The sequence below is a fragment of the Neovison vison genome, chromosome 11 (assembly GCF_020171115.1).
Source record: "Neovison vison isolate M4711 chromosome 11, ASM_NN_V1, whole genome shotgun sequence".
NCBI lineage: Eukaryota > Metazoa > Chordata > Mammalia > Carnivora > Mustelidae > Neogale > Neogale vison.
Window position 1 is genome coordinate 12,942,242 of NC_058101.1, and position 15,876 is coordinate 12,958,117.

At 35.7% G+C, this 15,876-nt stretch overlaps 1 protein-coding gene across 1 annotated transcript in view; it reads left to right on the forward strand.

Moving 5' to 3' along the window:
• LOC122890173 (transmembrane protease serine 11G-like) overlaps positions 1 to 11,189 on the forward strand; it is a 34,510-nt gene extending 23,321 nt beyond the window's left edge. Inside the window, exons 6-10 of the mRNA XM_044225925.1 lie at positions 2,907 to 2,945; positions 3,905 to 4,076; positions 5,270 to 5,529; positions 8,387 to 8,529; positions 11,028 to 11,189. Coding sequence (XP_044081860.1) covers positions 2,907 to 2,945; positions 3,905 to 4,076; positions 5,270 to 5,529; positions 8,387 to 8,529; positions 11,028 to 11,189 — 776 coding nt within the window. The remainder of the gene's footprint in view (positions 1 to 2,906; positions 2,946 to 3,904; positions 4,077 to 5,269; positions 5,530 to 8,386; positions 8,530 to 11,027) is intronic.
• The last annotated feature ends 4,687 nt before the right edge of the window (positions 11,190 to 15,876 follow it).

The following is a 15,876-nucleotide window of genomic DNA, read 5'->3' on the forward strand; positions in this document are numbered from 1 at the left end:
AGTCTCTTTTCTCTCTGTTCTTCTGAGTAAATATTATTTAATTTCATTGGAATTTACTGTGATTCTATCCCCCATCTACACTCTAGGGCCATCCAACAGGGGTTTTTTACTATTATTACTGTTATTATTAGTAGTATTGTTATTATCAGTCCTATAATTTTCTTTCTTTCTTTTTTTTTTTTTTAAATAGGCTCCATGCCCAGTGTGGAGCCCAACATGGGGCTTGAACTCACAACCCTGAGATCAAGACCTGAGCTGAGATCAAGGGTTGGATGCTTAACCAACTGAGCCACCCAGACATCCCTCCATTTGGTTTTTATAACTTCTGTTTCTTAGCTTAGATTTTTATTTTTTACATGTTTTGGGAGAATTTGTAATTGACTACTAAATTATTTTTCTGGCACCTGCTTTAAAATCCACATCAGATACTTCCAACATCTTATTTACCTCAGTATTGGCATCAGTTGATTGTCTTTCCTCATGGAGATTGTAGTTCTCCTGGGTTTTGGTATGGTAAGTAATTTTGTTTGTATTCAGACCTTTTGATTATTATGTTAGGGGACTCTTGATCCTATTTAATTCTTTTATTTTAGCAAGTAGTCCACTTATTTATGTTTAGAGTGTAGAGTCTCACCTACTTTCATTGTTTCAATAACAATTTAGTTTTCAGAGTCCTTGCAGTACTATTCTAGTCTTCTGGAGCTTCCTCATAACCCCTGCTGCCAGCAACATATATGGGAGTAGAACAGGCTTCTCTAGGCTGCTTTGCATCCCTAGGTCGTCATTTGTGGAGGGGTGCAGTGGGCCGGAATCTATTTATGTCACTGGGTGTATAAAGGTTGATGTTGTCCTTGTGGGTGTCTGTCTGCAAGCTGATCCCCTGGTTAGAAAGTAGGGTTTAGGATGGTCAAAGTCTTCTTGCTGTCACAACTTCTAACAAAATGGATAGTCAGCCCTGTATTGTGAAGCAGGAGGTTTGGGCTCCTCACTAGGTCTTTGTTGTGCTTCTTCTTTCCCTGTATTTGGATGGAGAGAACAGATTATTCTTGAGATTTTTTTTTTTTTTTTTTTTTTTTGCCTATGCGTATTGATGGTTCCAGATTGCAGGCCTTTCTTGGTCTCAAGTTCAGAGTATATGTGAGATGAACACAACACTAGGAAACTCCCCACATTGTCCTTGAAACACTGTAGTCTCTAGTCATTTTGCCTACTTCCTTCAAGCTTTCAGAGTTCTTTTATTATCTGCTAGAAAATTTTCAGGGTATTTAGTTGTATTTATAGAAGAAGAGCAGAAAAAAGTGAGTCTACACAATCTTGTTCTAGAAATGGAGATTTTTAACTTCTTTTATCCTGCATGTGGAACATATCTATAAGAAATGTGTACATATGAGGTACAGCATCACCATGGAAGTTCATCAATAGTTTCTGCTGATAGAAATGAGCCAAGGCTAAAGTTATCTGTGAAGTAACCACAATTCCACCCCCTCACTGATCCATAACCTATAGCAGGTAACACTAGATTATAATCAACCTTACAGTGAAATGGTTGTAGGACAAGTTTCTTACCTTGAGAAGTATTTAAACCATGTCCTTAATAGTTTTGCCTCATAATATTATTGTGTGGATATAGCAGTGTTTGGTACAGTTGCTAGTACAGAGGACTCAGTAAACTATTAGTTAGTACTGCTCATTATTATCTCAGCAGAATCTATTTGTTCCAGGAACTAAATTACCTGTCCTCATAGAACATTTTAATTGGAATAAAAAAGATAATGGTCCATTAAACAAGTATATGAACAAAGTAATATTGAATAATATGACTTTCCATACAGAGAATAGGGAGTGGGAGGCTACTTTGATTTGGCACGGAAAGTCTCTCTGAGGAGAGGATTTTTAAGCTAAGATCTGAATGACAACAAGAAGTCAACCATGAAAATGGTCATGGGAAGAGCATTTCTGTAAGGAGGGACAACTAGAACAAAGACTGTAGGAATACTGTGGCACAGTCAAGAAACAGAAAGGCTAGGGTGGCCGCTGAGGAGTGGCTTAAAGCAAGAACAGTTCAACATGACAACAATGACATAAATAGGGACCATGTCTTATAGCTCCAGGTAGGAATTTGGGGGTTATTATAAAGATCAGGGAAGCCACTAGAGAATTGCTATTATTGGCAAGACCTAATTCTAAGGAATTTATTCTAAGAAACACAGACATAAACATAAGCAGAGTTCCTAGCAGATGAACACAACGTTCCTCTTTAGAGTCTGACTGAAAGATTCATTAATTTGCAAGCTTACCAAAACTCTACACTGGTTTTCATCTTAACAGAAACATGGATTTGGATTGCTTATTATACTGTCTGGTATAAGGAATAATTCATATAATTTTAGGGAATATTCACTGATCATGCTTCCTTTTGTTTCAGTTTATGATAAAATGACTAATATGTATTGAGGATTTGTTATTACACTAGTAGATCTTTATTCCAGTTGGAGCCTCTGTGGAGATGTCAGAATCTAAGATGCTTTGAGGACGAAAGGAAATGGTATCCACCAGATAATAGTACATATATGAAAGTTGTCCTAGATCCTCTTCAGCATAACCTGCATTTTAATAAATTGGTATGGCTAAATTAATTAGATGTAGTCCTCCTTCCAGACAAACAATATCCTTCTCAATGCCAATGATTTTAAAATTATAAACCAGGATTTTCCTAGAGTCCACAAATAGAAGAAAGAATTTATATCCAGGCCTCTCCTTTTTGTAGGAATTTATTTTACTGTCTTTAAGAAATTCCTGAATAATTCAGTTCATACTAACCAGAAACATTCATGACATGTAAGCATAGTATTTTCAAATTATAATTGTTCCATTACTGAGCAATCATCTTGGTTTTTTTTTTCCAGATATGAATGAAGCAGAAGCAGAACACATTCTGAACAGCTGTAAGTTTGAGAATATCACTGCAATGTTTGCAAATCAAATTCCAGAAGTCAAAATACTGCTAGAGTTTCTCTATCCCCATGTTTACTATTTCTCCAAACTATATAATATCTCTGAATGGATGCGTGACTTAACTCTCCATGATCGGAAAAATTACTACTAATAATTGGGAATGTTTATGTGAGAATAACTTGTTATTCCTCACAGGAAGTTTCAATGATTTCTTTTAACAATTCCCTATCATTTTATCATATTTCTTTTTATTTGGCTCACTTTGTTAAATTAGAAAAACTTGCTTAGAATTAAATGACACCCATTAATGTTAATATGTGAATTTTGACACTTAAGTTTTAGTAGGGTAATTGTTATAATATTAGACAAGCATTTTAAGTGTACAAATGGTATTTTTCTGCAAAAAATAGTGTACTTTTGACACAAAAAATTTGTCATATATCACTGGAATACATCGTCACACATAAGAAAATGACCTAGAAAGATATATAAAATAATAAATAAATTTAAAAAAAAAAAACCTTAAGCTGAAGTTGCTTTAAATGTACCAGGGAGGACATTAAATAGTTTACTTTTTCAAGTCAATACTTTTTCAATGTGAATAATCACTATTTTAGTATATAATTTCAATTAACTTTTTAAAGGCAGGGCAAACCTATTAATGTTTCCATCTTTAACTATGTGCCAACACACCCACACATGTTTATAACTCTGGTTATAAATAACCATCTTATAGCTATATTTGTGAGCATAGCATAATGCTTAGAAAAGTTGAATCTCTGTGTAATTTACCTAAAACTAATGTAACACTCTGTGTCAGCTAAAATAGACAAGTAAAATAAAATAAAATATTAATAAAATTTTATTAAAATAAAAATATTAATAAAATAAAAAATAAAATAAAATAAAATAAATATTAATAAATAACTATCTTGTTTCCTTCTGACAGGTTGTGGAAGAGGGAGGGAATTTCCATCTATGGAAAGAATTGCTGATGGTTATCCTGCAAAGAAAGCTGATTGGCCATGGCAAGCCAGCCTGCAAATGGACGGCATCCATTTCTGTGGAGCTTCTTTGATCAGTGAGGAGTGGCTCCTGACCGCTGCTCACTGCTTTGACATGTAAGTCCTCAGTCTGTACTAACAGGAGCACCAATTTCGCTTTCCTTTCTCACCTTCATTTCCTATAATTCTCGTCCCTTTTTCATTCTTTTTTTTCAAAGATTATTTATTTACTTATTTGACAGAGAGAGCATGAGCAGGGGGAGTGGTGACTCCCCACTAAGCAGGAACCTGATATGGGCTCCATCCCAGACCCCAAAACCCCCATAACCTCGAGATTATGACCTGAGCCAAAGGCACATGCTTTCATTCTTTTATGAGCATCTTAGTCTCCCACAGGAACTCATGATTGTGAAGCAGGCTTAGGAACAGATGATAGTTACTGAAGAAGAGTAGAGAAGTTAAAGAAATCTTCATTTCCAACTGAAAATATATTCCCCAGAATATATTTTCCTAACTTTAAGAACAAGTCAATACTGTCAAAAGTTAAACACACTCAGCAGTTTTCCTAGGATATATTGAGATTTTTTTTTAAAAAACTCTGCTAATACAGTATCTGAACCCACGAATTTTAAAAACTCTGCTAATACAGTATCTGAACCCATCAGATTATCCCACAAGACTATCTTTAGGATTGCAATTTTTAATCTTTTTTGAAGATTTAACATATGGGCTATATGGAGATAATAAAGAGATAGTAATGACTAGGGAAATTCATAAAATATGGGAAAATATTCTGGGTAAAATGTTAACTAAAAAGAAAAGATAAGGAAACAATATACAAGGTGTGACTCCAGTATAACACCTTTCACTCCCCTCTTCCCTTTTCTCCCTCTCTTTTTCCCCCTTCATAGCTATATGGACATTTATATAACTGAACGCATATGAAGGTATACATGTGTGTGAATATGTACCTATGTCTAATTTTTATTTATTTATAGTCTCTCCAACAAATCTGTATTACCTTTATATCTAAAATAGCAATAATACTTTGTTCCCTTTAGAAAATACAAACTCCCCCTCAAAGGAAGTAACTTAAGCTACCTTAGAATGGGGGCATTAGGATCAGCTAAATGAAAGAAAGCAGTCCGGGGGTGGGGGGGAGTGAAGCCTCAAATAAGGTGGAAAGACCCACCAATTACCACCTTAAACAATTTGCCCTTCTACCACCCCTATGCCTCATGCTGATTCAGAGTCCTGGGCAACTTTAGATCAGAAATGAATCAACCATAATCCTTTTCATCTGTGATCAGTTACAAAAACCCCAAACTCTGGATGGCTAGTTTTGGAACAACTCTCAACCCCCCACTGATGAGAAGAAAGATCCAATCAATCATCATTCATGAAAACTACGCTGCCCATAAGCACGAAGACGACATCGCTGTGGTGAAGCTCTCCACCCCTGTCCTATTTTCCAATGATGTGGGCAGAGTCTGTCTCCCAGATGCTACTTTTGAAGTCTTGCCTCAGAGTTCAGTGTTTGTCACTGGATGGGGAGCATTAAAAGTTAATGGTGAGTATCTCAGTTAAAAAAAAAAAAAAAGCTAAGCAAAAAATGCAAACCTATCTTCCATTTGAATGGAGATGTAAAATAAAATTGAAAATCACATATTGAAAATCACATATTGAAAATTGAAAATCACATAATATTGAAATAAGAGATGAAATCAATCGATTTTCAATCAATATGAAAATCAAATATTGAAAATCACATAATATTGAAAATAAGAGATGAAATCAAGATCTCCCTTGGAAAATATCACGAAACAGCACATAGAAAAATCTAGATATGGTGACTTTCGGAAACTTTGGCTAGAACTATTACACGGCATCTATGTTTAATGCCTTCTTTATGGGTTACTTTGGAAGTTAGTTATAACTTTCTTTTCAAAAATTATTCAAGCATATTTTTTCACATTCCTTCTTTCTGTGTCTGTCTTCATATGCAGAGATTCTGCTATGGCTGCATGAATCTTAAAGTATGTGATTTGTGAGCAGTAATGATGATAAACTTCTGTAATGTGTCAAGCAGCTAAACAAAAACAGCCTTACACAATTATTTTAAATGGCATGTATGATGCTAAATATTAAATTGTGGCCCCTCCAATCCACGTAACTTTGGAGGAGTTTTTTTGCCTCGGATTTATAAAGTTCACGAGTACAACATTTTACCACATTTACTAACACATAATAAAGTGCAAAGATAGATCTTTAGATCCTGATGTGAGTCTCCAGTTTCTACCTCTTAGGTGATCAACCTGCACATAGTCTAATCTGCATCTGAATTTCTGACTCTTGCTCCAGACTCTTGCTAAAAAGTTATAGTCTGATTTATGTACTTCCTCCAAGTATAGCTTTTATCTACTGAGTCTTTGTCACTTCATTTTTATAGAAATCTGCTTGCCTTCCATATGTACTTCAAAATTCTGAGACTGGGTCCAGATTTTTGTACTATCATTATAATCTGAAAATTCTTTTCCTCATCTCTGGGGGGTCTGCCTTGTTTTGTAAGTACACAACCTAACCCTACACCTAAAGGAGCTTGAGAAAGAACAAGAAAGAAACCCTAAACCCAGCAGGAGAAGAGAAATCATAAAGATCAGAGCAGAAATCAATGAAATAGAAACCAAAAAAACAATAGAACAAATCAACGAAACTAGAAGCTCGTTCTTTGAAAGAATTAATAAGATTGATAAACCCCTGGCCAGACTTATCAAAAAAAAAGAGAAAGGACCCAAATAAATAAAATCATGAGTGAAAGAGGAGAGATCACAACTAACGCCATAGAAAAACAGACAATTATAAGAACATACTATGAGCAACTCTATGCCAACAAATTTGACAATCTGGAAGAAATGGATGCATTCCTAGAGACGTATAAACTACCACAACTGAACCAGGAGGGTTTTAAATATGTAATTCTGAACTCTACAGTTCACTCCAATAGCTTCCATTGACTAAAATTTGAATGGGACAAAGCACTATCATAACTGATTACATTAATTACTTTGTAGCTCACAATAAAAATGTGAGATAGGTATCATTTTCTCATTTTACATGTGAGTAAAATGAAGCTTACTACGATTAAGTAAATTGCACAGGGCTAAATAGCACATAAATTGTGCGGTGTTCAAACTCCTCTATGTGCTGCCTCCAAGACCAGAGTCTTTAGCACAGAATTGCCCTGACTAGTTGATCAAACTGACAGCCCTGCCCTCCTTCCTCTTCTCAATTGTCTTTGAAACTGTTATAAACAGAGCACCCATCTTTATATGAAGGACTAACAGTGTTTAAATTTGCTACACTTGTTCTATGCATGAATCATTGAATACTACACTAAAAACTAATGATGAACTATATACTGGCTAATTGAATTTAAATTTTTTAAAAGATTAATTAATTAATTTTATAAAGTTGTTAAGGGGTAATGAGAACATAATGACTAAAACCATACAATACACAATGAAATGGTACTTTTCATACAACAAATCAGTAAATGCATGGGTCATTAACAAAACACAATCTATTTCTTCTCCTGGTATTTGTTACTTACCCTGGAATTAGTCTGGATAGACATTTAAGATCGAAGTAGACATGGTCTTTCTCATGAAACAATAGCATTCCATCTACTCAGTATTAAAGTTACTTTCTGATAGTACAACATTGCTCTGTACTCCTCTTCCTAAAGGATTCTCAATTCCTGGTATCGCTGTATCCTTTTTAGAGTGAAGTGGCAGATTTCCAGGTAAGGTAAGGTGAACTACCACAGATCATCACAGGTGGTGAGAAATGCTCTCATTTAAATTTAATTTAAATCTAATGTTTAAATCTAATATTATTACACATTTAACTATGTGATTGTAGCAAGAATCATAACTGGGTAAGCTTTGGTTTTCTCATCTGAAAATGAAAATATTCTTTTTTTTTTAAGATTATTATATATTTGACAGAAAGAGATCACAAGTAGGCAGAGGGGCAGGCAGAGAGAGAGGAGGAAGCAGGCTCCTTGCTGAGCAGAGAGCCCGATGTGGGGCTCCATCCCAGGACCCTGAGATCATGACCAGAGCTGAAGGCAGAGGCTTTAACCCACTGAGCCACCCAGGCACCCCTAAAAAGAAAATATTCTTATCTATCTTTGTTGGTTATTGCAAGGATTAAGTAAGACAGTGGAAGTAAATGTGCCAAGAATGGTACCTAGCACCTAGAAGACACATAAGAAATAGAATTTGAACCTGAGCACTGTCACTAAGCACAGAGTCAACTTCAAGACATATTTTATCACTGATCCATCCTTTTTAAGATACAACAATTAACTATCATAAGCAACAATGTGAAGATTCTTCATCTATTAATTTTTTTTTCTTCTCTAGGTCCCTTTCCCAATTCTCTGAGACAAGTTGAAGTAGAGATCATAAGTAATGATATATGTAATCAAGTTCATGTATATGGTGGTGCCGTATCATCAGGAATGATATGTGCTGGATTCTTAACAGGAAAACTAGATGCCTGTGAGGTAAGAATAGACTCAAATCCACAGAAATGAATTTGTTGACTAGAGGTGGCCATACTGACCATAACCAATGTCACTTCATATGACCCCCCAAAAATTAAGTTGTGGAAGAGAGAGGAGAGTATAAAAAGAGGAAATAGGAGAACTATGAGAAATACTCCTCTTTTAACACCCTCTTATTTTCCAAAACCATTTGTAAAAAATGACCATCAGTTGCAAATTAGAACTTTAATTGGAGGAAAAAAAAAACTGGGAGCAGATAATGAAAACCAAGCCAGAAAATCACACAATCATTGCTTCAAGTCACAGTGGTAACCACTTAGTTATATAATCCCTACTACTTGTAAGGCACTGTGGAATGAGGTCTGCAGGTAACTCCATGGCCAACAGAAAATCATTTTACCAGTACTTAACCCTTTGATCTTTAGCAGTGTACATTCAGCTAGAATCGCACTATTAGGAAAAAAATATATTTATCCACATTAATTCATATTAAAGTGTTACCTCACCAATTATATCTAAAAACTAATTAAATAAATAGCTTTTCCCCAAACCATACAGAAATTTAAGTGTTAAGCATTTAAGGAGAATATCAGTTTTAAATTCAGGCTACTTAAAAGACTAAAAGTAAGAAACTAAAATAATAAAGATTTGACATGGGTCCAACAGTTTAACAATTCTTGAAAGATTAGGAAATGTTTGAGAATTTGACACATACACCAGCTTTTTCCTAAATGTGAAGGTGGCACCATTGATCTGCCATTAGCTATCTGTAATGTGATATAATAAATATTCATTCACTTATTTATTCAAGGGTGGGGTTTTTTTTGTAATTTGCAAGATAATGTGGCAATTACTGAAGGAAACATAAATATTAAAAAACCTACACTGAATCTATATGAATTTACAATCTAATAATATAGCACACAAGTAACAAAAAGAATAAAATCCTAGGATTTGGTTACATGTTCTAGAATACAAGATCTCCTTCCACTCACTTTACTTCCTGAGGAGAAGCAGAAACAATAGGGTGGCCCACAATACAACTAATCAACTGGATCACATGACTCTTCAGCAGGAACATAAATCTGTATAAGAGCAGATGTTCTCTGCTGTTGGCCCATGCTCCCTTGCTTCCTTCACCAATAGCAGAGTAAAATACTGAGGACCTAAATTAGGATGTGGTCCTACAGGAAAGGAGCTGAGGAGCATGACTTTTAGTAAACCAGAGTTTTCATACTCTGTCCATTGATCCCTAAACGGTACTAAGAAGCATGGAAAGAAAAGGGAAGGGAACTAAAAGCACAAGACCCCTGGACTGCTTCATACAGGATCATTGTTCTTATAAAATAAATCTGTAAGGGACAGATTGTCTCCACCTGGCCTGACTTGTCCTTGCACTCTGGGCACTGTCATCTCCCCCTGACCCGACCTGTCCTTGTATTTGGGCTCTGTCATCAGGGACTGGTTGACCATATTTTACTGGTTTCCCAGACTTGCTTCTAAGTAAGTTCCTCGGGGTGGGGGGGCAGGATCAGTTTAAGTTTTACTGTACAAACAACAAAATGGCTGTTCAACCGAGATGGAGTCGCTCTGGCTAAGTAGGCCCTTACATAGTATCTTTGTATTCTGTCACTAAACCATCACAAATACAATAATGCAGAACTTCCAAATGCTTAATGTAGTCATTAGCAGCGCCCAGAGCAGAAATTCTTGGATATGTTAGAAGGTTGGGAGAAGCTATTTTTTAAATGGAGAAAAATAACAGAACATCTGTTTCTGTTATAATGTTTCATTTGAATGAAAAGTTCATTGCTAAAAGCTTTTAAAAATCATTTGTCTACACCTTAAGCTAAAGATATTAGGTAAGTCTCCCAGATTCACACACTTCAAACCAGTTCATGAGGGCTAGGGATTAAATCTTTATTCGGAAACAAAAGCCTGTCTGTAATAAATAATGCACATTTGCCTAGAGTGTCCTTTGCATTATATCTCTCCTCTTAAACCTATTACTACACAACAGTATAACATCCAGGACAGTTTCCTGTCAACTGGTGTGAGTGGTACAAGGTGAAATTCAAATTCAAGCAAGTGATTTTATCTAGTTAACAGTACAGGCATCACGGAGGTAACATCTAGTTGAGCCTTAAGGTCATCATTCATGTAGGAATTGTATACCTGAACTTAGGTTCAATTTGTGCTTCCTCTTTAGATAGAACAAAACTAAAAACTACACAAGATAAAACTGAAACCTTAGCTTTATTCACACTGCCTCCCAAATGAAGACATTTACACAGATAAGCAGAAGTTCTAAGATAAAAACAGAGATAATAAGCAATACACTTACTCTTACATTAATACTAACAGTAAGTAAAAATAGAATTCATTTTACACACCTTGATTTTAAAAATTAATTTAGTAGGTATTCCCATGCTCATTAACTTGCACTTTTTACTCCCTTTCATTTGTTTTATTGACAATGTACATTTCTTCTTCTCCAGGGTGATTCTGGAGGACCTCTGGTTATAGCACGTGATAGAAACATCTGGTATCTTATTGGAATAGTAAGCTGGGGAATAGACTGTGGAAAAAAAAATAAGCCTGGAATTTATACCAAAGTGACTCGTTATCGGGACTGGATTAAATCTAAAACCAACATCTAATGCAACAATCACCTCTACGTGCGAAATGTAAATGTGGTCTCTAGCAAATTGTGTTGAGTATATGTTGTGATGTATACGGTCATTGAGTTCAAGATGCAAATAAGCATGATCTGACAATATTCCTCTTAAACATGAGGAAAGCATCTTGTTTTACATCATCTGAAGTGTTTTGCTAACCATGAGCGTACAAAATACTGTCAGCTCCACAAAGAGCTGCCATTGCTGCCAAATGTCTCTCATTATCTCCTTGTCCTTCTTTCTGTTCCTAGTATGTGCTACTCATTTTAGAATAATCCCGTTTAATCAGACAAGTGCCAATGGCTAAGCATTCTCTATTTTTTTCCCTGACAAGGCAGGCTGCCCTTCCCTGACTCCACAGTTTGTATTTCCTTCACTAAATAATCCTCATTAAGAATCTATAGGCTCACAGTACCAAATAAATCAAGGTAATTCGTTTGGACCAAAGCGAACCCAGACGATGGAGAGGCACTAGAGGTGAAACAGGGATTTACGAGATGGCATTACTATGAGTCCTTTCCCCTTTGCCCTCAGATGCACAGGTACCTGTTTCTGAAACTTGAAAAAAATTGACATATACATTTACACCCAGTTGTACAGATTGTATCGTTTTTTATTATGCCCAGTTAGCCACTGTATAGTACATCACCAGTTTTTGATGTAGTGTTCAATGATTCATTAGTTACGTGTAACACCCAGTGCATATCACAATACGTGCCCTCCTTAGTACCCAACACCCTGTTACCTCCTCCCCTCACCCACCCCCAAAACCCTCTGTTTGTTCCCCAGCGTCCATAGTCTCCCATGGTTCATCTCCCTCTCTGATTTCTTCCCATTCAATTTTCCCTCCCTTCCCCTGTGGCCCTCCACGCTATTCCTTATGTTCCACATATGAGTGAAACCATATAATAATTGTCTTTCTCTGTTTGACTTCTTCACTTAGCATAATCCCCCCAGTTCCATCCATGTCAATGCAAATAATGGGTATACATCCTTTCTCATGGCTGAATAATATTTCATTGTAAATATGGACCACATCTTCTTTATCCATTTATCTGTTGAAGGACATCTCAGCTCCTTCCACACATTGGCTATTGTGGTGTGGACATTGCTGCTATGAACACTGAGATGCATCTGCCCCTTCTTTTCATTACATCTGTATTTTTGGGGTAAATACCCAGTAGTGCAATTGCTGGGTCATAGATTAGCTCTTTTTTTGACACCTCGGGGAAACTCCATACTGTTTTCCAGAGTGGCTGTACCAGCTTGCATTTTCACCAATAGTGTGAGAGGGTTCCCCTTTCTCCACATCCTTGCCAACATTTGTTGTTTCCTGTTGTGTTAATGTTTGCCATTCTAATTGGTGTAAGGTGGTAAACAACAACCTAATATTTACTTTGGGACAATGAATAAATCTTGGGACCGAACAGCAAAACTGGAGACATTGCCTAACCCAGTATCCTGTTCTATGCTACCTAAAAATGCTTTTTTGATATTTAGGAGAAAAAAAGACAAAATTTCTGGGCCTTTTTGTTAGGTGGAAATGAGAAAGGGACTCCACGATAAGGAGCTGTTTTCCATCTCTAAAAATGAGAGAAGTTCCAAACTTGATGGAAATTTACTTTTCACTTCTGCTTTATTACATCTTAATGCATTTTATTTTCTAAATGGGTTTACCTTCAATCAAATCCAGAATAAGGAAGGTACCCACAGAATAAGAAATCAATATGTTAGATATTCATAAATAACTTAAGTGAAAGGTCAATATAAAATTAGACATTCATAAACAATTTGATACAAGATTTTGGGGGACTCTGGGTGGCTCAGTAGGTTAAGCCTCTGTCTTAGGCTAAGGTCATGATCCCAGGGTTCTTGGATTAAGCCCTGCAGCAGGCTCTCTGCTCATCAGGGATCCAACTTTCCCCTCTCTCTCTCTGCCTGCCTCTCTGCCTCTCTGTCTGTCAAATAAATAAATAAAATCTTTTAAAAAACAAAAAAACAAAAAAAGATTTTGAAAAAGTCTTTATTGTCTAATATTAAAATTTCCTATTTAAAAAAAAAAGTCTGGCATTCTTTAAAATATGGTATTTTTAGAGAATATTCAAATAATTTAGAAAGCATCTTTGGAGAGATTTACTTTTTATGATAAAATAGTTATTTTCATATGTATTTAAATGTATATTCTGTGACACCCTATATGATTGGACTAGTTTTGAACAAAACTCAATCTTTTTCTGTGCTTCTAAACCTTTGCTCCCCCCATTACAATTAATTTGGCTAATGAAATAGCTGTTGTACAAGATTTTCTTCTGAGTTCTATATCAGCTGAGAGTCTCTCTTGTCCCACATACATAATATTATATTGTATGCATTAAAATATATTTATAAAATAAACTCAAACTCATTTTTTTGAATCATCACTATACTCCATTATACTTCCTCAGTTTTTGCCTACTGACCTTAGTCAGAGATAATTCTTTGTTGTGGGGGAAGGTGGCAGTTATCCTGTGACTTGTAGAATGTTCAACTGTATTCCTTACCTCTACACACTATATACCAGTAGTAATCTCCACCAGTTGTAATAACCCCAAATGTATCCAGATATTGCCAAATGTCTCCTGAGGGGCAAAATCACCCAGCTGAGAACCACTGCCATGGGATCAATAGTCAGAGGAAAAAAAATCACTGTAAAAAATCTTACAACCACAATTTCCTTACATGGGTCTGAGAATCTCTTTCTTCTCCTTTTTGTTATAATGCTGAAAGAACGCTAAAAGAACGCTAAAAGACTCATCTATGATGATCACACATATCTAAAAAATCTTAGCCAAATTAATATCATTTGGAAACTGATCTGTTTGGGTGAACGAGGCTGTTTATATAGACATATTGAGATAGATATCTATCTGTAGATAGATCTCAATCTATATAGATACAGAGAAATCTATATAAATCTCTCTCTAGAAAGAGATTTGTCACATATCTAAATCCTACATAATTATACCATGTATATTCTATTTAATATTCCCAGAATGTATAAATAGGTACTGCTGGAAAAGAGATTTACATATTCAGCTGAGGCAGAATGGCTCAGCCCATCATCCACTAACACAGCAGAGTGGAAAATAGGAAGTCACGTAACATCACCATCTACTAAAAGCCATACCATCTGATATGGTAGCCACTAGCCAATGGGACTATTTTTATTTTAATTAATTAAAATTAAATACAATTAAAATTCGTTTCCTCAGCAATGCTAATATCATTTCTAATAAAAAATAGCCACATGAACCTAATGGCTACCATACTAAGTAGCACTGATATACATCATTTCTATCATCATCAAAGTTCTAGGGATATCACTGGCCTAGAGCGTTGTATGCAACTACTTACATAAATCACTTACTCATTCATCTAACAAACATTTCTGGAACTTCTATGTGCCAGACATCGGGTATTCTAGACATTGGATATGCAACTATACATAAAACCAAGTCCTGGTTGCCTGGGTGGCTCAGTGGGTTAAGCTTCTGCCTTGAGGACAGGTCATGGTCTTAGTGTCCTGGAATTGAGCCCCACAATGGGATCTCTGCTCGGAGGAGAGCCTGCTTCTCCCTCTCCCTCTGCCTGTCTCTGTCTACTTGTGATCTCTCTCTGTCAAATAAGTAAATAAAATCTTTAAAAAAATAAAAAGTCATATTCTCAAGACCACATACAGCGGGAGAAGTAATTTGATAATAGGTGTTGAAAATAGCAAAGCCTTTGGGGAGTATGGTTGGCCATGCATAGCGTGAGGACTTCTGGACTCTTCTTCCTCCAGTGTAATTGGCCCATTAGTAAAGAGGGTTCTTTCCATAAGCTATATCAGGGCCACCAGAGACCTACAGGTACATTGAAGTGGTCACAAATGGGTTTTTCAACCTTCCTTAGACAAAGATCCCAGAACTTCCTCAAATAATGGTATATTAAAGAATCAAAAAAAAAAGTATTTTGCTGTTTTTTTTAATAAACAGGGAATTTTTCACCCAGAAAGATATATTAATGACAACCAAACAAAAAAGTAGCAAACAATAGAGGAGCATCGGAGTGACTTAGTCACAAAGATTAAAAGTTATGCGTCAGACATTTACTGGAGTCCCATCCTCAAATCTTAAACCAAGATCATAAGGATATGCAGTAGCGCATCTTGAAATTAATATCAGCTATATATTCCTAGAGCTTCTAAAAAGAAATTTTAATTCTATAAAATAATAATTCATTTTCCAGGTTCAGCAAACTTATTCTGTGAAGGGTCAGATACTAAATATTTTTGGCTCTGTGAGACATACAGTCCCTGTCCCAACTGCTCAGCTCTGCCATTATAGTGCAAAAACAGAAACAGACAACTTATGAGTGAATACGCATGGCTGTGTTCCAATAAAATTTTATTTATGGACCCTGAAAAAAAATCAAAATAATATTTTAAGCAATAAGTCAACCCAAGTAAAACAGGGACTGGATTCCACAATCTGTTAATATTGTTTCATTGTAGAAGAAATGTAGAAACAACAGATCCCTGTGATCCAAATTGATATTCATTAAAAACACTGTTAAGAGAGGCACTAAGAAACATAGACCAAATGTGTTACTATGCTGCCATCTTCTGGTCTACATGATTTTTTAAATATAC